At 37.7% G+C, this 22461-nt stretch overlaps 1 protein-coding gene and 1 long non-coding RNA gene across 2 annotated transcripts in view; one reads left to right on the top strand and one right to left on the bottom strand.

The window, feature by feature from the left end:
* The window catches only part of PCSK1 (proprotein convertase subtilisin/kexin type 1), a 74643-nt gene extending 55368 nt beyond the window's left edge, over nt 1-19275 (bottom strand). The window contains 5 exon segments of the mRNA XM_079143463.1: nt 8092-8168; nt 10071-10217; nt 12226-12336; nt 15514-15618; nt 18756-19275. Coding sequence (XP_078999589.1) covers nt 8092-8168; nt 10071-10217; nt 12226-12336; nt 15514-15618; nt 18756-18935 — 620 coding nt within the window. The 5' untranslated portion in view covers nt 18936-19275.
* The window catches only part of LOC306663106, a 31936-nt gene extending 11450 nt beyond the window's left edge, over nt 1-20486 (top strand). The window contains exons 2-3 of the long non-coding RNA XR_013764353.1: nt 6117-6175; nt 20000-20486. This is a non-coding gene — a long non-coding RNA (uncharacterized lncRNA). The remainder of the gene's footprint in view (nt 1-6116; nt 6176-19999) is intronic.
* Nucleotides 20487-22461: the final 1975 nt, after the last annotated feature.

The raw sequence follows: 22461 nt of genomic DNA, 5'->3' as shown, positions 1-22461 counted from the left end.
GTCTGCCCTTTTAGAGATAATGATTGTGCACTTGAAGCAGCTGTGTCTTTTGTCCCACTCAAGGCTCTGTTCCCAGTAATACCCCTGAGATTGAAAGAGAGTAGCATTCTTAGATGAGAGGAATGGACATGTTTGCTGGCAATTACAAATGTCTTTCTACCTTCCACCACCCCAATAACCCTACTACTTTCAGGAAAAACCATCAGTCCTCCCTCAACACACCTGCTCATGACTCTACATGAGTGGTTATGGCCAGTCTATGCCATACAAAGGCCCCGGTACAGGAAGCTGCAGCTTGAAAAGATCTGTCCACAACAGGAAACTAACAAATAGGGAAAGAACTCTTGTTTCTAAGCACTGATAAAAATAACCCAGAGGCCATTCTTTTATGTGTTTGCTAAGGAACATGCTTCCTTTTCTCTAAATCATTTCAAGGATGAAATCATTGCCATGGATTTCACTCCTAAGGGGGAATCATTTTCATCAGGAGAGGCAGAAGTGGTAGCTCTTTGTGCTTTCCAACAGGCTGTCGGCCATCATCAGACTCATGAATTTAAGAACCAGGAAAGGGAAAAGCAATTTTCAGCCTAATAATGCAAAAGAGCTCATAGCCTTAGATTTTCACACTAGTATTCATTGTGGAGCCAAGGTAAAAAGAACAGATAGCTGACATGATCAGTGAAAGTCATATTATTAAAAGAAAAAAACTCAGAGTTGCTTAAAAATGCATTTGGAAGAAAAAGGAAAAATAATCCAGCTCTGTTTTCTAATTGCTATACCTCAGTTTCTTCAACTGTAGAATATGAATGATAATAAGAATTCACATGCATTTAGGATATTTATATGCATCACCATTACATAGACAAATGTACTCATCTATGCTTATAACTAACATTAGAAGTGGGTACTATAATCATCTACATTTACAGGTGGAGGAACTGAGAACAAAAGAGATACAATGACTTATCTGAGACCACAATGTTTAAAAGTGGGGACCAGAATTTGAACTCTAAAAATCTGACCTCAAATCCATCCTATTAACCACAGGGATACAATACCTATAATATACTGTAGGGTAAGAGATTGACAGATAGTGGTACCTAGAAAAAGAAAATTATTATTCAAATTGGGGCTAGACCATCAAAGAGAGTACTAATGAAAACAATCAATAGGGTTTGAATCAGAAGTATTATGTTTCAGTTCTATACTGCCACAAACTAACTTTTGTCACCTTAAGAAACTTGCTTGTGATTCTTTCTCCAAAATAAATGAAGTATCAGGTATAAATGAAGTATCAGCTATAAACTATAGCTGTTTAGTTCATCAGGATTTAAAATCATTTCTTTTTCTAGTTGATTACATAATTTTTGTTTCCACCTTTATTTTCTTTAAATTAGCACAGCACTTTGAGAGGACATGAATCAAAGGAATCAAGCATGATACTTAAAATATGAGTCTCATGTATTAGTAATATATACATATGATACCTATATATCAACAATATCCCCTCATTCATATTCTTCTTATTTCAGACTTTCACAGTTGTGCAATAAACCTTGAGATTAGTTTGGTTTTCAAAAACTATCACTACAAACAAGATAAATTGTAGAGCATGTCAATTATAACAAAAAAACTTATTAAACTCTAGGTATACTTTGAATTTGGATATGGATTTCTTTTAGAAACCAAATAAATATACATCCTGATCATCCTGTATATTCATTTGGTTTTTCAAAAAGGAATCCATAACTTGATCAACCTGAAACCCTGAGGGTAGGAAGACTGTAAAGGGAGGGGAGCAATTATTGTCTTCTCTGTGCCTGCAGAACCCCTCCCTACCCTTCTCTATTAGAACATGGACTGTGTCAAAGGACTCTCTGACACCAGTGGGAAGGTGGACCAAGAGGGGAGTGACGTTCCACTCCCCTGGATCCAGCTCCTGGTGCATGCAGGGGCACAGCTACTATTAAGTGGTTCTCTATGGCTCCAACTTTCTCTCCCTACTTTCCACTGACCGCCCCTTCTCCTTGTTCCCCTTGGGCCAAAAGGTAGTAGCATCTATTTGTTATTCCCTTGTTGGTTTTCTCTAACTCATGTAAATAGTTTCTTTAATTAAAATGTCCCCCAATTAACCCAGTAGGCTTTCTTCAAAGAAAACTGACTGAAACAAATAGAAATTCTATATATTTGTCATCAAAGGCAACCTTTGGCTAAAATAACATGTCTGTGTTTTACATTGTTTTTTTCTGAAGCTGTTCTTTGGTATACAAAGAAAAAAAAAAATTCTACAGAATTGAGAGGCAGGGAACGTCTGCCTAAATTTACCTCCTCCTTCTGTTCCCTTAGAAAGTGTTCAATAATATCCCTCTTAAATGAGAACATAGAGAAATTAGATTTCCTTCAAATGCTATTGAACAATCCCATTATTTTCCCCTGTGAAGATGTATAGGCTATACTCAGCTATCTATTTTCTAGGAATCCAGATCCATTGATAGGCTTGTAAGTCACACTCAAGTCCTATACCAAATTTTGCACAGAATACATTTCTTCCCCTGGTAGTTGAGATATCCCCTTTACCCAACTGCAACAGGTAATGAAAGCTTCAATCTAAAGTGCCCAACTACAGGAACAACCCTTCACTTTACCTCCGACTTTGGAATTGTATGCAACTCCAACCCCGCACTTGTGATTATTTGCTTGCATGGCAATTTCTCCTGCACATCTGGTTCCATGTCTGAGGATTAAAAAGTGAGAATTATAAACCTTAAGGACAAATGTTTATTTGGCATATAAATCCATGGTACATGAATATATTATCTTTTGTCAGTTTTTCATTGGCTTTCTTACCAGTACTAGAAAAAAATTATGCTCAGATAAAAGGTATAGGCACTAGGGTCAAGGTATGTAAGTTCAAATTCTGGCTTTGGCCATTAGCCAGTGGTGTGACTTGGGTCAATCACTTATCTTCAAGGGGCTATTGTGAAAATTGTAGGAGATATTTGTGTAGTGTATTTAAAACAGTGTCTGGCATATTTTAGGGACCCAGAAAGTGCTAGATATAAACACTATTATGAGAACTCTGACACTCAAGAGCAGTGTCACAGATGTGACTTCTTCCTCATACTTTTTGGTAGTGAAGTGACACCTCACATTCCTTCCTAGTGACTGCATTGGATTAGATTATCCTGGACCAGTCCTAGAAGAATATGACAGAAGAATACCCATAAGCCCTCCTTCTCTCTCCTCTAACCATACATCACACTAAAACCTCTGAGGAGTTTCTGGTACTAAGAAGAGTTTGAGATTTTCTCAGGACATGATAGACTAGTTGGGAAACAGCACTCTCACAACTCTGACTCTAGCCAGAGACCTGAATGGATTGGTTTTTCAATAAGCAAAGAGGATAATTGATGATTTCAGAGTACTTGGTGGGGGAAATTCATCTCCAAAACATACCCAAGTCCACCTAGACTAAAGCATCAATTCTGAAATTCTGGGGATAATAATTGTCTCATCTCATCACCAGCTCAACTCAGGAGGGCCAAGAAAGAACATATTCATGTAAATTCTTTTTATGAATTTCTTCCATTGTGGAAACACCTGGGAGTAGTGTGAAGGCCACTGGTGACTTGATGGAGTCACTTATCAGATATGCTGAATAGAGGGAAGGAAGGAAGGGCTACCTCTGAGCAACAATGTCAGACACCACCACTGGTAGACAATGCCACACCGGCTGTCTATTAATCCAGCCTGGCATGGAACATAAATGTCCTAGATTGACTAGGCCATCCAAAATAATTGTTTAATTTATCTTTTTTTCATGAAGTTTAAAAGACAATTTTATGGTCTCTTTCCACTAAAAAATATTCCTGCTCCTTCATCTTAATAGTGCATAGGAATTCTAAGTCAAAACAATACAGTTTTCTTTAATTCAAGTTGTTCCCTCAGGAGGCAGACATCTTCTTTTTTGAATGTTAGCATTTTCCTCTCTTGAGGAAAAAAACCCTCCTACTCCTTGTGATTCTTTCTATAATAAGTTCCCTCTCTCAGCTTTCAAAGATTGATGTCCGATGCTAGGGATGAGAACTGCATTCTTTCTTGGGACTCTTGAGCTCTGGTTCCAGGAGAGTCATGCAGCTCTTGCTGCCAGGCAATGTTCTATTGAGAAGTAAAGTAAGTGTTGGAGAGCAGAACCAGGGAGTGGAAATAAATGGTGGACTGATGTCCTGAGGACACATTATTTGAGCTCCTGGATCTTGCAACACTGAAAGCTACAGCATCCTTGGGTAAAAATTTGTAAGCCTGTTTAATTTAATCTATTAGCTAGGATTCTTTCCCTTGTCACTGAAATGTCCTGACCATTCTCTGAAAAATGGTACACATCTGAGCATATAGAAGACACCTAATACTTTGCTGACAGATTAGCTCTCTCTGTAGAGGGAGAAATTTAGTTGTCATCTGCTGAGAAAGGTGCTTCCTGAATCACCAACTGCTTATATCTTCATTTATACAGGAGGGGAGACAGGGCTCAGGATAGCAAAAATTGCAAGTTTCCAGATTGAGTCTATTGACTCAATCTGTTGACAAAGATCCCCAGCATTATGCCTCTGTCCAAAAAACAAAAAAAGTAATGTGATGTTCCTATTATTTATCTTTTTATGTACTAGAATACATAGGAATCAATTTTCTAGTAAAGGTAGCAGTAGGATCAGGGTACAAATATGATTTAATTATATTTTTCTCCTAATTTTTCTCTAATCCTCATTTCCTACCTCCATATACTGAGAAAAAGGGGAGACCTTATAAAAGTGTGTACTATGTCATTCTTCATAGACCCACAGTTCTTTTTCTTTCCTAAGTCAGGAGCTGAGATTAAAGAATGCTCCATTAACTTAGAACAAAGGTAGTAACTGACATTTAAACAAATTGATTTAAAAAAAAAACTATTCCACAAAATAGTTTAAAGACTACTATTATTCTGGTTAAAATATCCTTGTCTCACATGTTATTTAACTAGAAAAATAATCTATAATTGGTGTTGAAAATACTGAATGCAGACTCATGCCAGCTTTATAGTAAGAGTTACCTGCACTTTTATGATTTTATTTTTTAGTGACTCCTCTTGATTTTCATAGGAGCATTCAAATATGACTCTATTAGTCTGATTTACATAGTAATAAAGTACAGTAGCAATAGAGGTAGTTGGAAGAGATAATGCCATTGAAATTGGGAGATAATAGGTCTCCAATCACTATAAAGGCTAATAAATGGGACCATTCATTTTTCCAAATCTTAGGAATTATGTCTGAAAACATGCTAGAGGAGTAACTATTTTTTATTATATCTTCTGATAAATGATAGGGATGCTATCTTTTAGTTGATAGTCAACAGGACTCTGATAGTTGCTCATTGTGTCATTTTTGAATTGGCTCAGAAAATTGACTTGTCTCTGCTTCTGCTCCTAGCTGATATTATTCTTGCTATTCTGATTTCTCACTGAAATGAGGTCTACCCCAATTACTATGTAAGATGCCATGGTTGCTGTCATTGTCATCCTCATAACTGTCATTATCATTATCATCATCTTCTTAATCATCATTATCATTATCTCAACAGTTATTTGATTATTTTTATAAGGACCAGGAAGTGTCCAAGCTATTTATATGTGTTTATATAATACTCATAATAACTCAATTAAGTTGAAATCAAGATCCAAAGTTGGTTCTTAACTCTTGGGCTATACCATGCTAACTCCCTGTCATGTGGAAGGTCCATAGAAGACATTGCTTATTCAGAGATTTTGGAGCTCCCTGCGTTGGGGAAAATGTAGCTATTGTAAATGCTGTTCTTTGAGAATCCTCCTTTTATGGTTAGGGAAGAAGGTCTGCTATAGTTTGGATCTTGAAAATACCCCATGGCCCATGTGTTAAAGGATCTGTCCCCAGTTTGGTGCTATTGGGAGGTGGTGGAACTTCTAAGAGGGGAGGTTTCAGGTGATTGTGGGCATGCCCTCAAAGGGACTGCGGGATGCACACTTTCTCGCTCTGCTTCCTGCAGCCATGAATTGAGCAACTTGCCATACACTTAGTTTCTGCCTTGTAAAATTGACTTTGCAGGTCCAAAAACAACAGGGTGGACTGACTATGGAATAAAAGCTACAAAACTGTGTGCCAAAGTAAACATTTCCTCTTTTAAGTTCATTTATCTCAGGTATTATAGTAATGCCAAACTGACTAACACATGTCTGAGTCCCCCTTAACTTGACCAGGAGACTCCAGAAAATATTGTTTCACCAAGGTCTGAGTCCCCTTAACTTGACCAGGGATACTTCCAAAAATATTATTCAACCGAATATTCACTCACTTAGTATGTAGCACGCTACACAAGTTATCACCAAATTGGATCCTGCAACCAGACCTACGATTCACCTAGGAAGAAGATATATTGACTAAAAGAGAGGCTGACACCTCTAGCTAATTCTTCTTGGCTGCACCCATGCTTCTCCAAGCAGATTTCCTTCTTAGTCTTAGTGACAGGGTGGAATAAAAGCTATTATTGTAATAAAAAAAATTCCAATGAAATAAAAGCTATTATTTTTACCCCATTCTAAGGCAGGTGCCCCTGTCTTCTACATAGTTCTTTCCCATTTATGTAAGGAAGTTCCTTTCAGAAATGTGGGGAGTAGGTGCCCAGACATTGAGGCCAAGTCCATGTGCCCAGCCTCCCATCCTGAGGCCTTCTGGAGGGAGGACCATCCAAAGCAAGGAAGAACTTTAGGTCAATATTACTGCTTTGTCCACATAAAAGTTGAGGTGGTGGGGGAGGAAAGCAGAGAGAGACTTGACTAACCCACATTGGTTAAGAATCCAAGTCATCAGAGAGAAAGGGGAGGGCTAGAGTTGTGGCTCAGTGGTAGGGTGCTGGTTAGCACATGTGAGGCACTGGGTTCGATCCTTGGCACCACATAAAAATAAAATAATAAATAAATAAAGGTATCGATTCAACTACAACTGAAAATTAAAAAAAAAAAAAAAAAGAAGAAGAAGAAAGAAAGGGAAGTACCTCATGTGGCAACTGGTTGCTTTACTCTTTCTATCACCACTTAAAAAAAAACAAGCCCCAGTTTTGACCTTGGATTTTGTCTATGTTGATGCAAACTGTTGTTGATGGAGAAAATGAAAAGAAAGTTGGAATGTCTCCTTGGGTCTGTGAGAGATATCAATATGGATAAAGATGAGTTCCCACAGAGGAATGGGCACTTTGAGGCCACAATACCTAGAAGATGAAATTTCTCTGGAGCTAGAAAAGAGGGTTAAGAGCCTTTAGCTTCTGGCTCTTTCTTTGGCCTCTTGCTTTGAAAGGACTGATTTTGGCTTCCCTCATCTTTGTGGCTGCAATAGACATATAATAATCTAGGAATCAGATGTTGTTCTCTTCTCTTCCCTTGCCATTATGACCAGCAGGAACTTGGAGCAGGTTACTAATGTCTTCAAAGCCTAGAGACTGTTGGATTTGGGACCAGACCCCAGCTGCATTTCTCTGGTCTGGTATCTGGCCAGGCTCTACTGGGGAAATGATGAGGGTAGTTTTAACCACAATCTTAAGTTGTGGGGATTTGTTCACATGTGTTCATATATATATATATATATATATATATATATATATATATATATATATTTCTTTTCATGATTAACATTAAGTATGTCGCTATTAGCAAAAAATTCACAGAGGAATTGGTAGAAGTCAGGGAGAACTCAAAGTTTGTACCTTTATGTCTCAAACAGTCTTTTGAAGCTACAAGTATTCTGTCACACTTGAGGGAAGAATTTCATGATACAAGAAGGAGAATATCAAAATATAGGAAGTTTAATTAAATTATGGTTCTAGAAACCAAAAGGAATATATAAAAAATAAAAATAAAAACAGAAACTTGGGTTTCTGTTTTAAAAGCAACAAAATATTTCAGTATGGATGATGTGCATTAACATTTTCTGAGAGCTGAAATGTGGACTAAATTTATAGTATAATTCTCTCAAACAAGATAAAAGCAATGTAAAGTACTTTATTCCCCCAAAATGCACATTTACTCACTTGTTCTCATTTGTAGGATCATATCGGGGAAATGGATCATGATCATTATCGTTAAAATCATAGCTAGCCTCTGGATCCTAAAAAGACAACAAAAATAACACTGTAGCATCATTAAAACAAACAAACGAATAAACAAAAAGGCCCAGCACTTACTGAGTGTTCTCCACTGCCTCTTCCCATTCAGGCAGATACTCAAAAAACTGCATTTAGAGTTTCTAGCCAAGTCACTGAACATTTATTATACTCACAAACCAGACAGCAATGATGAGCCCAGAAAGAGTTAGCATCCAACTCTCAGTGAGTGATACCAAACCCTTAGCTCATAGATGCTGAAAGAGCTGGAAAAAAAACAGTTTACTGGGTTCATTGCCTCATTTTTCAGATGAGAACAGTGAGTCCCTGAGAAGCTAAATGACTTAACTGAAGCACAGAACTAACTAGTGACACTTTGATACTCCATCTTATGATTAGCTCAAAGAGGTGGCAGTGGGTTGGGGTTCAGGTCCATAATGGTCTCCTTTAGCCTCTCCCAGATACACTAAAAAATCCAATTTAATTAAAGAGAATGTGCTTGAATTTGAACCGAAGCTTCCAGGTCCCATCCCCTTTCCAATCAAATTGATGCCCTTAAACATCTCTCATGTAGGAAGTCTTTCACCACTACTGCTATTCCTCAGTATTTCCATGTCTTGCAATATTCCCACTTACTACCTATGATAATCTTTTTTCATCTCTTTTTTTCCTTCCCTTTTCCTTTGATCTTTGGCTTGGCAGTGATTGCAGAATGTCAGATGGTGTAAAGGATGAGAAAAAAACAAAAGACAATCTCACAGATGAAATGTCCACCACCCTGATATAAAGACCTATGATATATTATTGAGTTCAAGTTATAAACTTTCTAAAACATTTATCACATAGTTTTTAATTACTTATTTTCAACGTTTAGAGTAAACTTTTCCTTTTTTAGTTGGCATTTTCACACTGTGGTGGTATTCCTTTTGAATTTTCATGGAAGGAATCACATTCATAGTGTCAGGGATACCCATAAAATATATGAGAATAAAACTGTGAAAATGATTTCAGACATCAGGTTTGATTTGGTTGTTTTATTTTCCCCAAATAAAGCTGGCTCATAGTCTAAATGTTATTTTTTTCACTTGTTTATTCAGCAAACTTTATAATTATTTTATAAAAGTGGAATCACACTATACATATTCCATTTGAAACTTACTCTTTTATATAACATTATATATATATAATGTTATATTTATCTTCCCATGGCAATAAATATTTATTATTTATTATAACTTTATGCTTTACATAGTAGTTGAGTTTGTCTCAACAAAATCATACATGCATGAAAATAAATTTGGTACATGATTCTTCCCTTTTCCATTTCAACCTCCCTCCTCTCACCCATTCACCTTCTTCAACTCTACTAGACTTTCTTTCACTCATCTATTACTTTGTATTTGATTAGTTCTTCAGGTAATCTTATCCTTCCCTCCCCCTTTCCTTTATTTTACTCTAGTTTCTGCATCTGAGAGAAAACATGTAACTTTTGAGTTTCTGGATTTGGCTCATTTCAGTTAGCATGATATTCTCCATTATCATCCATTTACCAGTAAAGCCATAATTTCATTATTTTTAATGACTGAGTAGAACTCCACTGTAAATATATATATATATATACACACCACCAAATGACTTTCAATTTTTTAATTGGGGTAGGTACTCCTGCCTCTTTCCCTAACATACATGGTCCTGTATAATCCTTGACCCACTGAAATCTTCCAGTGGCCCACTGGTACAAAACAAGTTCATATTGGACTGAAATGAGGGTGAAGAAGGGGAAAAGCCTTCATCAGCTATCATGCCAAGGGCTGACATCAGAGCACCATCCCCCTTGAAGGAATGGAGAGCCCTGTGTGCCTGCATAGACAGCTTCCTAAGTCACAGTCATGGGATGACAGACTTACGTAATTGGCATAAATGTCCGTGTGATTCCACTCCAAGCCATCATCCAGTACAGTGATAACAACTCCTTTGCCTGTAATGCCTTTTTGCCAAACAGGTATCACATGAAGATCTAGCTTGGGCAGGGCTGCAGTCATCCTAGTATCTTGCTAGCAAAGCAAAATATAAAAGCATTGGTAATAAATCATTATTTACTTGCTATAAAATGGATACTTAAACTCCAATCTGGAGACCCATCTTTCTTTTACTTTGGGTCACTCTACTACTCAGAAGAAGGCAATTAGTTGAAATGAAAAATAAAGTTTAGGGTAGGGCCAAGTGAATCATCAGAGTCCCCTCTTCTCCCAACTGTCCCAATGGAAAATCACTTAAAAGGATGAATCATCCTAGGTGTCTTCTCTTTGAACTACATGAATTTAAAGAAGTTTGCCTCTAAGTTTCTTTCTTTTATAATAACATGCTCAAGCTTTTTATCTACTGAAGATTTATTTGATGACCTGTGTTCCATCTCCCCAAAGTCCTGAGCCTCCATTACCATACTGAACTTTCATTATATTGTCCAATGCAAAGTCATTCGTGGATGTTTTAGAACTTTTCCTCTGGAAGAAAAATCAAAATGTGGAATGTTCAGGATAATGTGGTTAATCAGGAATTGTAACTTAATTGCCTATTTCCATGCATGAGTGTTTTAGGGATCAAATATCTATGAAAGGAGATTTAGGGTTTTTCTTTTCAAATAATTTTTGAAATTATGTAAGAAAAACTGAGTAACAGGGGAACACAGCTATTAGTGCATTTCCAAGTATGTGAGAGACACAGTAGAAGAGTGTACCAGTAGTCAGTAAGAAATTCATAAGTACAATAATCAAAAGTGTCAATGAATGTATTTTCCCCTTGTGGATGTTCCTCTTAAAGAGGTAAAGTCAAGAATTTACCAGAATAGTGTGAAGCTGAATCACAGGAGATGGGAACCACACATGAACTGCTATCTAAAGTTAGAGAAGAAGTTCTCTGTGTGAACTGCAGGAGTAATAGGAGTGTGGTGTTAAGAGAATGACCTCTGGCCTCATGAATTATGGCCCAACACCATTTAATTTCAGAAAATTATTCACTTTGCCAATATCTCTGTTTTCTTCTCCTGTTAATGGGCATAATTACTAGATTTACAACATAAGATGTATGTGAAAACTAAATGAATTAATTTATATCAAACAATAGTATTTGGCACATAGTAAATGCACAAGCATTGACTGATAGGTGTCTTTTACTGCAATGGGCAACTTTTGCTTAGTTTAGGAGAATGGCAGGAGGAAATCATTCCCTATCCCATTCATTAAGAAACAAAAGTGTCTAAGTCTTGGGTTATGGTTGTTGTGGAAAATTGTCTTTTATGATATTTTCAGCAACAAATCCTTCTATTAACATGTATTACCTCTATAGAAGTTTAACATTAAAATAGAAGAGAGAACACCCTGCAGGCAAGCAGTATCACTTACAATTTCTCCACTCACTGCCCACATGCCTATAAAGATTGGGTAAACAATTTAAAGGTAGAATGGTGTGCAAGTCTAGACATTTGCAAACAGACTTTCTTTGTGTTCCTTCCTTTATCCTTATTCAGAGATTCTCACCTGTAACAAGTAAGAATTGCCACTCAGGGCTGTATATACCTATCATGTTCAATGTATTCTATCAGTGACATAGAGGGTTCTTAAGAGGAAATTTAACCAAAAGAGATTTTTTACCGTGAATACTGCTTTTAGGACCTTTATCCTGGCAAGACATGATTTTTGCAGATAAACTTAAGAAGACAAAAAGATGATAAGCTCTCTTTTCATAACAGATAAAGATCTGTTTCAGTCACCCTCACCCAGAAAAATAGAAGATCCAGATTAAGAGGATTTCATCAGCCCTGATCTCTATATAACATATCTCTCTCTCTCTCTCTCTCTCTCTCTCTCTCTCTCTCTCTCTCTCTCTCTCTCTCACACACACACACACACACACACACACACACAAACACACACACACACACACTCACTCACTCACTCTTGGGGCTTGGAGAGAGGGAGATAGAAATGGGGATATTTTTCATTGTGTACCTCATATAACAACATAAAGAACCAGATCCCACACAGCCTTTCTTTAGGTACTTACCAAATACCACTGCTGATTCCACATGGGATCATTGAAGAGATTTAGTGCTGAATCTCTTAGAGTTGAACGTTTAATTCTCTCTTTTTCATACTGTTGTTCAGCCCATATCACCTATAAGGATTTTTATAGCAATAAAATCAAAAGTCAAGTAGCTACCTCTGTGTAATCATCTTCCCTGTGTCTCTAGGACCCTTCCCATTAGAACTCAGGCAGTTCTGCAATGTTTCTGTTTGACCACAGATCAAACTGGCAGCTCAGTGAGAAGAAGGGATTGCTCACAGGGGAGATGAACATTTCCTCTGTTACAGTAAAGAGTATCTTTAGGGGGAGGAGAAGCAATCAGTGAAGTGTTGATTCCCTCAAATTATTTACACTATGGTTACAGTGGAAGTAAAAGTTCAGCTTGCTTTCATCAGAAAATGGACCATAATACCTATTTTTATATTGAAGTTCCAGGATTCTGCAGCTGAAAATTTTCCATTTTCATAGAATGAGTCCACAAGATAAGAGACTGCAGAGACTTCTGTTATGGTGTTCTTAGAGCTTAATTTCCTTTTCTTTATATGTAAAAGGTATAAATTGCAAATGTTACACAAGGTAAGAATGATATAGTGTCTTTGCAAATTTGAAACTCTTCTTCGACTCTGTTTCAGCCCCTTGCCTAGGAGTATTTAATATGAGAAACAGATCTGAGGTGATGAATGAGCATTACTGACAAAGCACACTTGCCATTAATTCAGTCTCATGTATTATGCAAACAGATCTGACAATATGAAAATTACCTGTCCCACATTTATGGCCTAATCCTATTACACTTGAGGCCATGAAAGAATGAGGGACTGCCTTATGAGATAATGCTATACTTTTATTTTGCTGGGCAACATGACTATTTCCTACCCTAAACACAGCTTTTCTGTTGTATACATGACAGTCCAGTATGTGGTGGGGTATTGTCAATGTGAGTGTTCTCATGAGTCAGATCCCAAAATAAAAACTGAAAAATAATTTGCTGCTAAAAGATAAAACCATCCACTAATTCTGTACTGAATTTTCAATTAGGAAATACACTGAAAACCTATTATAAACACTGGGCAGGACTTGAGAGCTAGAAATTAGTCACTATAATTTATTTTTAAAGTGCTTGTATTTTCAAGCTTAATTGTTTTGGCTTAAAATATCTCCATGCTTGGAATACACTTCCTGTCATCTAAGTCAGTCTTTGGGAGCTGGCTGCTAGGGAACAAGTACTAATCTTTGTGGGAGAGGGTCACTCACAGTTGGATATTTCATTAGCAAACTTATAAGGATAGACTACTGCTGCATTTCACAGGGCTGATTCGAAAGAATATTATCACTCATTTATAAAGACCAATAAAATGAAAATCAAGAGCAATTTTTTTAAATGGAATATAAAAGGAGGCACTCTGCCATCTGATCAGATAAACATCCAATTGTAGGAAACAGTGTTATGATTAATGTCATTAACTCAGAATTGCATATCAATCTCTAGAAGAATAGACCAAATGGAATAGAGAAAATTGGCAGTGTCTTCTTATTATGTATATAATAGGTATTGTGTACTTAATTTGAATACTTTTGATCTGGAAACAGCATAAAAGATCATGTAGTCTAACCTTCTAAAACAGGGTTCTATGGTTCTAAGATTTATCCTTAAATAAAATTATTATGGGCTAATTTTTCATGGGGTTATATAAATTTTTATGAAATTTTGTTGGGGAGTAACTTAATAGATTTTTGTATTATGCCTTGGAATTTCCCTCAAAATTAACTATTAAGGAGATAACTAAAGAGCATAATGGGGACATCTGTACATTTTCATGAGATATTCTGAGTTAAAATAACAGGTGTATTCCATCCTAATCAATTTGTCCTATGAAGATGAGAGGGGAGGTCAGCTTGACTTCCTTGTGCATTAATGCAGGGTGTGCCTTTGGGGAAGGAAGGGAATCTCCAAGCCTAGACAGAGTGCTAGAAATTCTCAGCTTTCTAGAGCCCATATACAATAAGCCCTCAGCCTTTGGGTGGAAAAAGGAAGGCCTTAGTAAACAAGAAAAAATTTAAAGTGAGGTTCAGGGCACAATTAGGAAAAAAGAACTAGCAAGAGGAGTTACAAAAGCTGCCAGTTTGCTGTCCATGGTCCTTATACAGCAATGTTAGTGTGTGGTTGTTCTTTTTATATTTGAACACTGATGCCCAAGGTCCAGTCATGTGCTACCCTCATAATTTGTCTTATTTAAAAAAAAAAAAATTCTATCAGTTGCAAGCAAAATAAAGCATCAAGTAATTTCACAGATTTCATGAATCCCATGTACTTTGAACTGTTCTATCACCTGTAACTCACACTTTTTTCTCTTGGGATGTTGAGAGAATATTTTGTATCTCTATTATTCCCCAGGTGTCCTAGACAATTGAAATGATGTATACAGATACAGGCTAACCAAAATAAACTCTTCCCAGTATGACACTCTTCTCTTGAAATAAACTCTTCTCTTGAGAAGAGGCTACAATATGTAAACAAATTTCAACACTACTAATGTAGTCAACATTTCCTACTAATGCACTTGCTAACCTGAAAACAGGCTTTAAAAATTAATAGATATATTATGTAGGCATCCAAATTGTCCCCACCCTATTTATCCAAATTAGTTGTAGATATTTCTTGCTGTTATCATGAATAGGTATACAAACCAAGATGAAAAGAGATGGTTTGAATCAAATAATACAATATTTATAGAGGCATCTACTTCATAAAGATATGGATTTAGAACTCACAAACACTAGTATATTTGTAGTAGTGAAAATGTTTTTCAGTTTACACTGAAATGTTACTGAAAGTAAAGATCTTTTTATATGTCTTTGGCATACTCACATAGTATTAAAGCACTTACTACATAATAGGTGTATATTGAAATTTCCTGAGTGTATTGTCAAAATTTTTCATTGGTACTGACAACTTATTTCCAATATTCAAAAATCAAAACTTCACATGTATTATATATAATCAATATAATTAATTAACATAATATAAATAATACAATATAAATAAATATATATTATTGACTTTAGTTAGATCAACTAATGCAATTCCATCTTGCTATTATATGTGTAGTTATAAGCCCTTGGAAAAAAACTAGAAACATTGCAGGAAACAATCATGATAAGAGTAAAATGAATCAGATTTGCAAAATGCTTTTTGTTGTTATTGGAAATCATAAAGAAAGCTGATAATTCAGGGTATTGGTTTGAGGACAAATGCACAACACTTACACGGTCATCATCAGATAATCTCTTAGTGATATGAAGGGCACTTCTTCGAGACCTTCGTGGATGGTTTTTATGTTTGAATAAGTAGTGATTTTCAAGTGATCCAATCTATAAAAAATTAAAATAAAGATCTCTTTTCACAAACAATATATATGGATTAGTTAAAAATACAACTAACTTAGAGACATGTAACTATTAAGTTCATTCCTTATTTCTTGAATTTAGCTTTTTTCTTCACAAGGAAAAGCACTGATAAAGGTTTTGAAATGGATCTCAAGACAATATTGTTTCGGTTCAGAGCACCTGGGGACTGGTGATGCTTGTTTTTCACATATTCTAGAAAAACTACCTTGTTGAGAGTGGGGGGTTGTATATAAATATTGTATAGGTAGATGTTTCTTTAAATATATCCACATAGCCAAATGTAGCCTGTCAGTAGATGTTTCTGATATTGTTTTGAGTGTCACATTCAGCTAAAACAAGTCATTATTGGCATTAAATGTAGTCGTTAAATCCATGGTCATAATTGTTATCAGCTATTATTGGGATCTTTTGATTTTCTACCAGTTTAAGACTCTCAAGAAAGAGCATACTGTATTTAGGGTAGATGTTCCAGGCCTCAGGGTGTGTAAGTTTCTCTGGGTGATTAACAACACCTTCAGTTCATTTAGGAATATAATCATTATTCTTTTAAGTTCTTTACACAAAATAATACTAAATTTGAAACCCCAAATGCAGGTATTTACCCTGCATTTTTAAAATCAAGAGACAAAACAATTGACAATACTTTATTTCAGAAGCAGCATGTTATTTAAATTGTAGTAGGTGGCTTTTATCACCCAGGAAATTTTTTAATAGAGATGCTTAGGCCCAGCTCTAAGACTGAATCTTAGGCAATGTATCTGCTCTACATTATAGATAGAGTTGGGGAGAAAGATCAGAAGTGATAGGGAAATAACACAGATTCTTAGCTCTGGTTCTGCTTCAACTGGTTTTGTTTTTGTCTCTACCTTAATTTTAATTTTATCTTGAGGCTGTAATATTTAGAAGAGTAAGTTAGATTAGTATAATTACAGAATGCTAAACAAAAGAAAATAAACAACCAGGAAAGCACTAACAGTTTCTTTTTACAAATTATAAATTTAAACTTTTATTTTAGTAATGCCATTTTAACTAGAAATGGCTAGAGGAAAGATAGTATTGCAAATCATATGCAAATATAGATGATCCTCCCACACACACTATTTTAATATTATTCTTGAGACTATGCCATCCCTATCCCAAAATCCTACCAAGAACACTGATTTACTGCTTTTTACTTTTTAGATTTATGCTTATTTTGGAAAATAATAACCAAATTGAATGGCCTAGTGTGTCTGGGACTAACAGGTGAGAAAAGGAAGAAATTTTTTTCTTGCTTTCTCTCTTAATCTCCTACACAATTGTCAGGGCTATTTAGACGTCCAGTAAGTTGCCCAAGTAACAGAGAATTAAATCCTCTGTTTTTATTTTTCCACAGGACATACAGGATCCATGGTGCCCATGATGCCCACAGGTGTAGTACCATCTGTCACTCTTTTTGCTCACAGAATTTCCCAAAATTGCAGGTAGATACCAGACTTACTACTAGGCTGCCTTGTGTCTCTCTGTTTCCCACAAGCAGTTTTCTGACCTGAGTGTCTTCTCCAATCTCATTATCTTCTCCTAGCAACTTCTGACTCTTCTTCCTAAACCTGTGCAAATGTTTCCTCCTTTGGGCAGTCTTCTTTCACCTCTCCCATATTCCCTTCCACCTTCTTTGCTTCAATTAACAAATACAGTATTGAGACTCCAAGCACAACTTCCATTGCTACACAAATTGCATTAGTTACAATCATTTGTTTCTAAACCAGTCTCTTCTAGATTCTGAATTCCTTGGATTCTTTTTCTGCTTTTATTTCCCAGTCCCAACACAGATCATGACAAACAGCAAGGGCTGGGAAAAGCAAAAGACTCATTCTGCTACTGGGACACTGAAGTCAATTTGGCTATGGATTGCAATAATACCCGGCATCTCAAAGACAGTTTGGCTCACAAAGTAGAATGAAGCCTCTAGCAAGAGAAGGCATATTTCCCAGCGGAGTAGATCTATGGATCGCCAACGCCCACGCTGATTACTCATCCATGACTTCAGCGGAGTCTCAATTTACCACCTCCAGGGGAGGAAAAACGCGCCAAAATATTTTACGACTCCCTCCTCCCCCGCCTTTACAACTTACCAACTTACAAGGCAAGGGGACAAGAACTTGATACTGATTCAAGGAAAAGGAAAGCTCTAGATTAGAAGTCACATCCCTGGGGGTCACTTGAAATCGTTGGGCTTACCAGGCTCCTTCTTAATGCCTTTGCGTTTTTCCATCCCCCTCCCCAAGCAAACTATTAACCAGTCGCCACTTGCATAGGCAATCATTTTCCCTCATAAACTGAAACCCCCATGGAAACAATTACGCACTTGGCTGAGGAATAAGAAAGAAATCCTTTACCCACAGTCAATTCAGCAGGTCGATCCTCCAGGGCCACTGGCAAAGGAAAGTTATGAAGCTGGACTTCACAAGTTCCTAGTGAAAAGCCGGGGCTCCCTGAAAAGCCTAAGAGATTTTCACCCACCCGATCTCCTGCTACTTTCCCTGTCCACTCCGCGACCCCCCAACCTCGGAATAGCTAGTGCCAGCAGCTGGAGCTCTCCTATTGCTCGGGGGGTGCCCCCAAACCCAGCTGGCGGGCATCCCCAAGCCTGTTGGGTCCCCTTGCATTAGGAGTTGATTCTGATGCTGCCATATTGAAAAGAAGGAAGCGGCCCGCTCCTGACGCAAACTGCCTAAGTCCCGGGGGACCGAGCGCATCTCCCAGGGGCGCTTGGTTTTTAAGAGCCTGTGTGCATCTCAAGTTCCCTGAAGAAGCCTGGAAGGGTTTTTTTTCCAAACCGCGCGGGAACGGATTTCAATTCTAGAGCGGACAACAGTAAGAATAATCTCAACCTAGCTGCAGCGGCTTCCTCTGCCTGGCTGCGCTCCGCCCAAACGGTAAATAATGCAAGCCTTTTCCCTCCACAAGCGTGCCAAGGGCGAAAGCGAGAGAAGCTCCTTGCTCTTTGCCACACCGGGCGCGGGAGAGTGCAGCCTGGGGCTCCCACTTGGGACACCGCGTTCTAGTCCCACCAGTACCCCCCGGACACCAGAAAGTTGCTGGAAAGTGCAAACTCTTACCTGACCTAAAAGGTCATAGCCCAGCTCCTCTGCGATAGCCGAGGCTGCCTCTGGGCCCCCGGGGATCTCCGCCGCCCATTCATTGACAAATTGCCTCTTCGCTTTTACACTGTTCAAAGCACACCAAGCGCAAAAGAGGGTGAAAGCAGTACACTGCAGAGTCCAGGTTCTTCGCTCCATGGCTCACACACTTCTCGCAGAGTGGGAAGGAGAGAGGAAAAAGAAGCAAGACAGGGAAAAGCCAGACAGACTCGACCTTCCTACCCTCAGCTCTGAACCACTCCTAGCTCCTAGTAGCTCTGCGAAGAGGTAGGAGGCGCGCGAGGAGAGGCTGGGCGGCGGCAAGCGCTCACTGAAGCGCTTTGGTCTCCTGGTTGAGTGGAGCCCCAGCCCTTCCCAGACAGAATGGAAATGAGTGTTTACACGTCAAATCGACGAAAGCCATCTCTTGACGTCAGATCTACCTGGACTAAGATCTGGATGGTATTCCCGGCGGGGTGGAGAAGCGGCTAAAATAAGCAGCAAGGGATTAAGAAAGGAAGGAACCTTTTGCTGGGATCAGTTAATTCTTCTCTCTGTCTCCCCATATATTCTGGAGCTGTGAGAAACATTTTCACTTCTCAAAGAAAAGAAGTGCTTCCATTTGAATGTAGCTACTAAGAGCCAAAGGCTGGAGTGCAACACTCTTTTCTTCCCTTACATCCATTTTCTTTATATTTACTTTGTTATCTTTTATGCTGGAGAAAGGGTCGGGATGGGATTCTTATAACGGTCCTTTTGGTTCTTTGAAAAACAGGGCTCTTAGATCTTTCAAATTGGACAGAGTGGTGGGGTGGGGGAGAAAAGGAAGAAAGCTGCTACTGCCCAAATTCAACTATAAATCACCTAACAAAATGACCATGTCTCCAAGAAAATGTTAAAACAATATTTTACAAATAAATGTTAACCACTCAAGCCACCTTAGTTTACAAATTTACCTCCTTCTCTCCTGTTTCACAGCCTGTTTTGTTTGGCAGGAAACAAAAATATCTAAAATTCTATTCCACACAGTGCAGAGCCCAGCACCACCAGCACCATTACAGTGTTTAATTGGGGGAGGGGGGTGTTAATCACATGATTTTTTAAAAAAAAGTTTTCGCTTATCAACAAGAGGAGGGTGTCTAGGGTTCCAAATTATGTTGTATTGAGTCAAAAAAAGAAAGAGCAGGTTTCATTAACCCTGAAATTTCCATTTTTCTCACTAGAGCTCTTCACTTTGGTACTGAATTAAAGCCGAGCCATTACTTTCCCGTAAAAAACACATCGTATTTTTGTGGAAGAATGTTTTCCCATGAAAAGAGAACAAACGAACATCGAAATGAATTCCCCACCCCCGACACGAGAAAAATAAATTCAAGTCTACCCTGGCGGAACCTATTTGGATCCAGAGGGATTGAACCTGGAGAGAAAGAAACCAGTTGTCTAGTATTCAGCACCGAACTCTGGACAGCGACACACGCGGCACAGTTGCGGGAGCAGCTCTCGCTTGGGAGCACCAGCGATCTCTCTTCAGCATCTGGCCAGCTCCAAGTTTTTTGCCTTCGACCGGATCCTTAGAACAGCAAATAGGAAAATGACCATAGGAGGGAGTGTGGTTTTGTTCGTGATCGTGACTTTTGCATCTTAGTCTGTGGAACCCGTTGAATTCAGTCCCCAAAAATAAAACTGCAGTGCGAGGAAAGAGAGCAAGTGTACCCCGTTAGAGATTAAAAAAAAAAAAAAAACCTTAAAAAATACTCCCAACCGCCGGGGGGCGCAATATAGCCTGTGGAAAGAAAAGGGAGAGGACTGGAAAGAAAATAAAGCAAAAGACGTCTTTTACAAGATGCAAATGAGATAAGACTTGGTGGAGAATGGGGCTCAGCAATGCTAACTCTCGATTTCTTCTGTGCTTGCAGAAATGTAGACAAGACTGATAATTTCATTAAGCATCAAACATCTTTACCAAAAGAAGGCCTAAACTAATAAGACATGTGATGAAGCTAAGTGTCTTACAATGTAACTCTCATGTGAGATGTGAGGGCCATGATTAATAAATAGCTCTGTTGTCTGCTCTGAAAATCCACGTGTGTGCCTGTTGATGGCTGGGTGAGCTGTCGTCTTTTTTCTTCACCCCTCAGGGTAAGACGTGCCTCAAGCTCTCTAGAGTGCTTCATTCTAACCGCAGATAGATGCTAACAAAGGAAAGGGAAACCTGTGGCACATGTTTGATAATGGTAGATATGGTCAGAGCAGGAACATGCTTGTCCCTTTCTTATTATCATTCAAGTACATCAGCTTGGGACAGTGTTAGCAATTAGGTCAGTGTCTCATTTATCTTAAATGGAATACCATACAAGCCTGGAATAAACATGTAATTGACATATAATAAGGTAAATGAAATTCTTGCAGAAATAATAGACAAATACATAGCCATACTTTATACTGAAATTGTCTGATTTTTATCCAAAGGGATCTTATTTCACACAACTTCTGGGATGCAGAAGAAGTAAATTTCTGCCAAGACTATGGGTATAAATATATTTAGAATCCACATTGAAGTTTTCATATCAATGGCTATAGTTTTATCCTGCTTTTTGGATTCGGGCCCACCCATATCATGTTTTACATGGATTGGAGAAGCCAATGATCACTCTTATGTTGACCTTAATAGCAATCCTTTGATCTGATTAATTTATATAGAAAACAAGATATCAGAAACTAAAGAGGACTGTGTTTCTATTATTAATTATTAAGTGTCATGCTTTTCATGACTTCTCCTAACTGCCCAGTGATAGTTAAAAATTTATTAGGTTTTCTTAGGGAGTAACAAGAACAAGGCTAGTATAAGCAGGAGGTAAGAATACATTCCTATAGATTGTCAGTTTTTGTTAGTCTTAGAAAACAAATGGTTTAAGCCTTTTGTTAATGTGGAATAAAATATTCCCTCTCATGTACACTGAACAATGTGCTTAATGGTTTATTGCAAAGTCTATTTGTGAACATCTGGGTCAAGAAAAATAGCATTTGGAGCCCTGAATAATAATATTTTAAGATTTTCAAGAGGCATTAAAAAAGGGGCAAGAGCCAAAGTGGCAATGTGTCCCTATAGTCCCAGCAATATGGGAGGCTGAGGCAGGAGTTAAAGGCCAGTCTGGGTAACACAGTGAGACCCTGTTTCAAATCAGGAAAAAGGAAGGGGTGAAGAAGTAACTCTAGGTGTAACATTTTCCAGTTGTCATGTAGACAATTGTTTGCTGAGGGTAATAGCAACAGCACATGAAGTTGAATGTGTAATCAATTAGTCTGTAATTAAACGAGAAGCTATTTTGTAACAGGGCATATTTATAGAGGCAAAATTACTTATAATGGTGTTTCCCAATACAGAATATAATGATATTTATATGACATACTTGGATAAACTGGAAGAAATGTGGGGACTTGGTGAAGACATTTTCTTTATATGACACAATTACATGAAAGTAAAATACACTATTTGGGGTAGTATGTTAAGATTGAATATAGATGACTTTGAGAAATATGAATATGCTTCCATCAATATAACTTGTATCTCAGGTTTAATGCTTAAAAGGGATTAAAGGACATTTCTAATCAAAGCATTTCAAAAATGAATGATCTTTTAAACGAATTTTTTTTCAGTACTAGGGATTGAACCCAAGGGTGTTCT

This window comes from Sciurus vulgaris (genome assembly GCF_902686455.1).
Source record: "Sciurus vulgaris genome assembly, chromosome: 6".
Lineage (NCBI taxonomy): Eukaryota > Metazoa > Chordata > Mammalia > Rodentia > Sciuridae > Sciurus > Sciurus vulgaris.
This window is presented reverse-complemented; position numbering and strand designations above follow the sequence as displayed.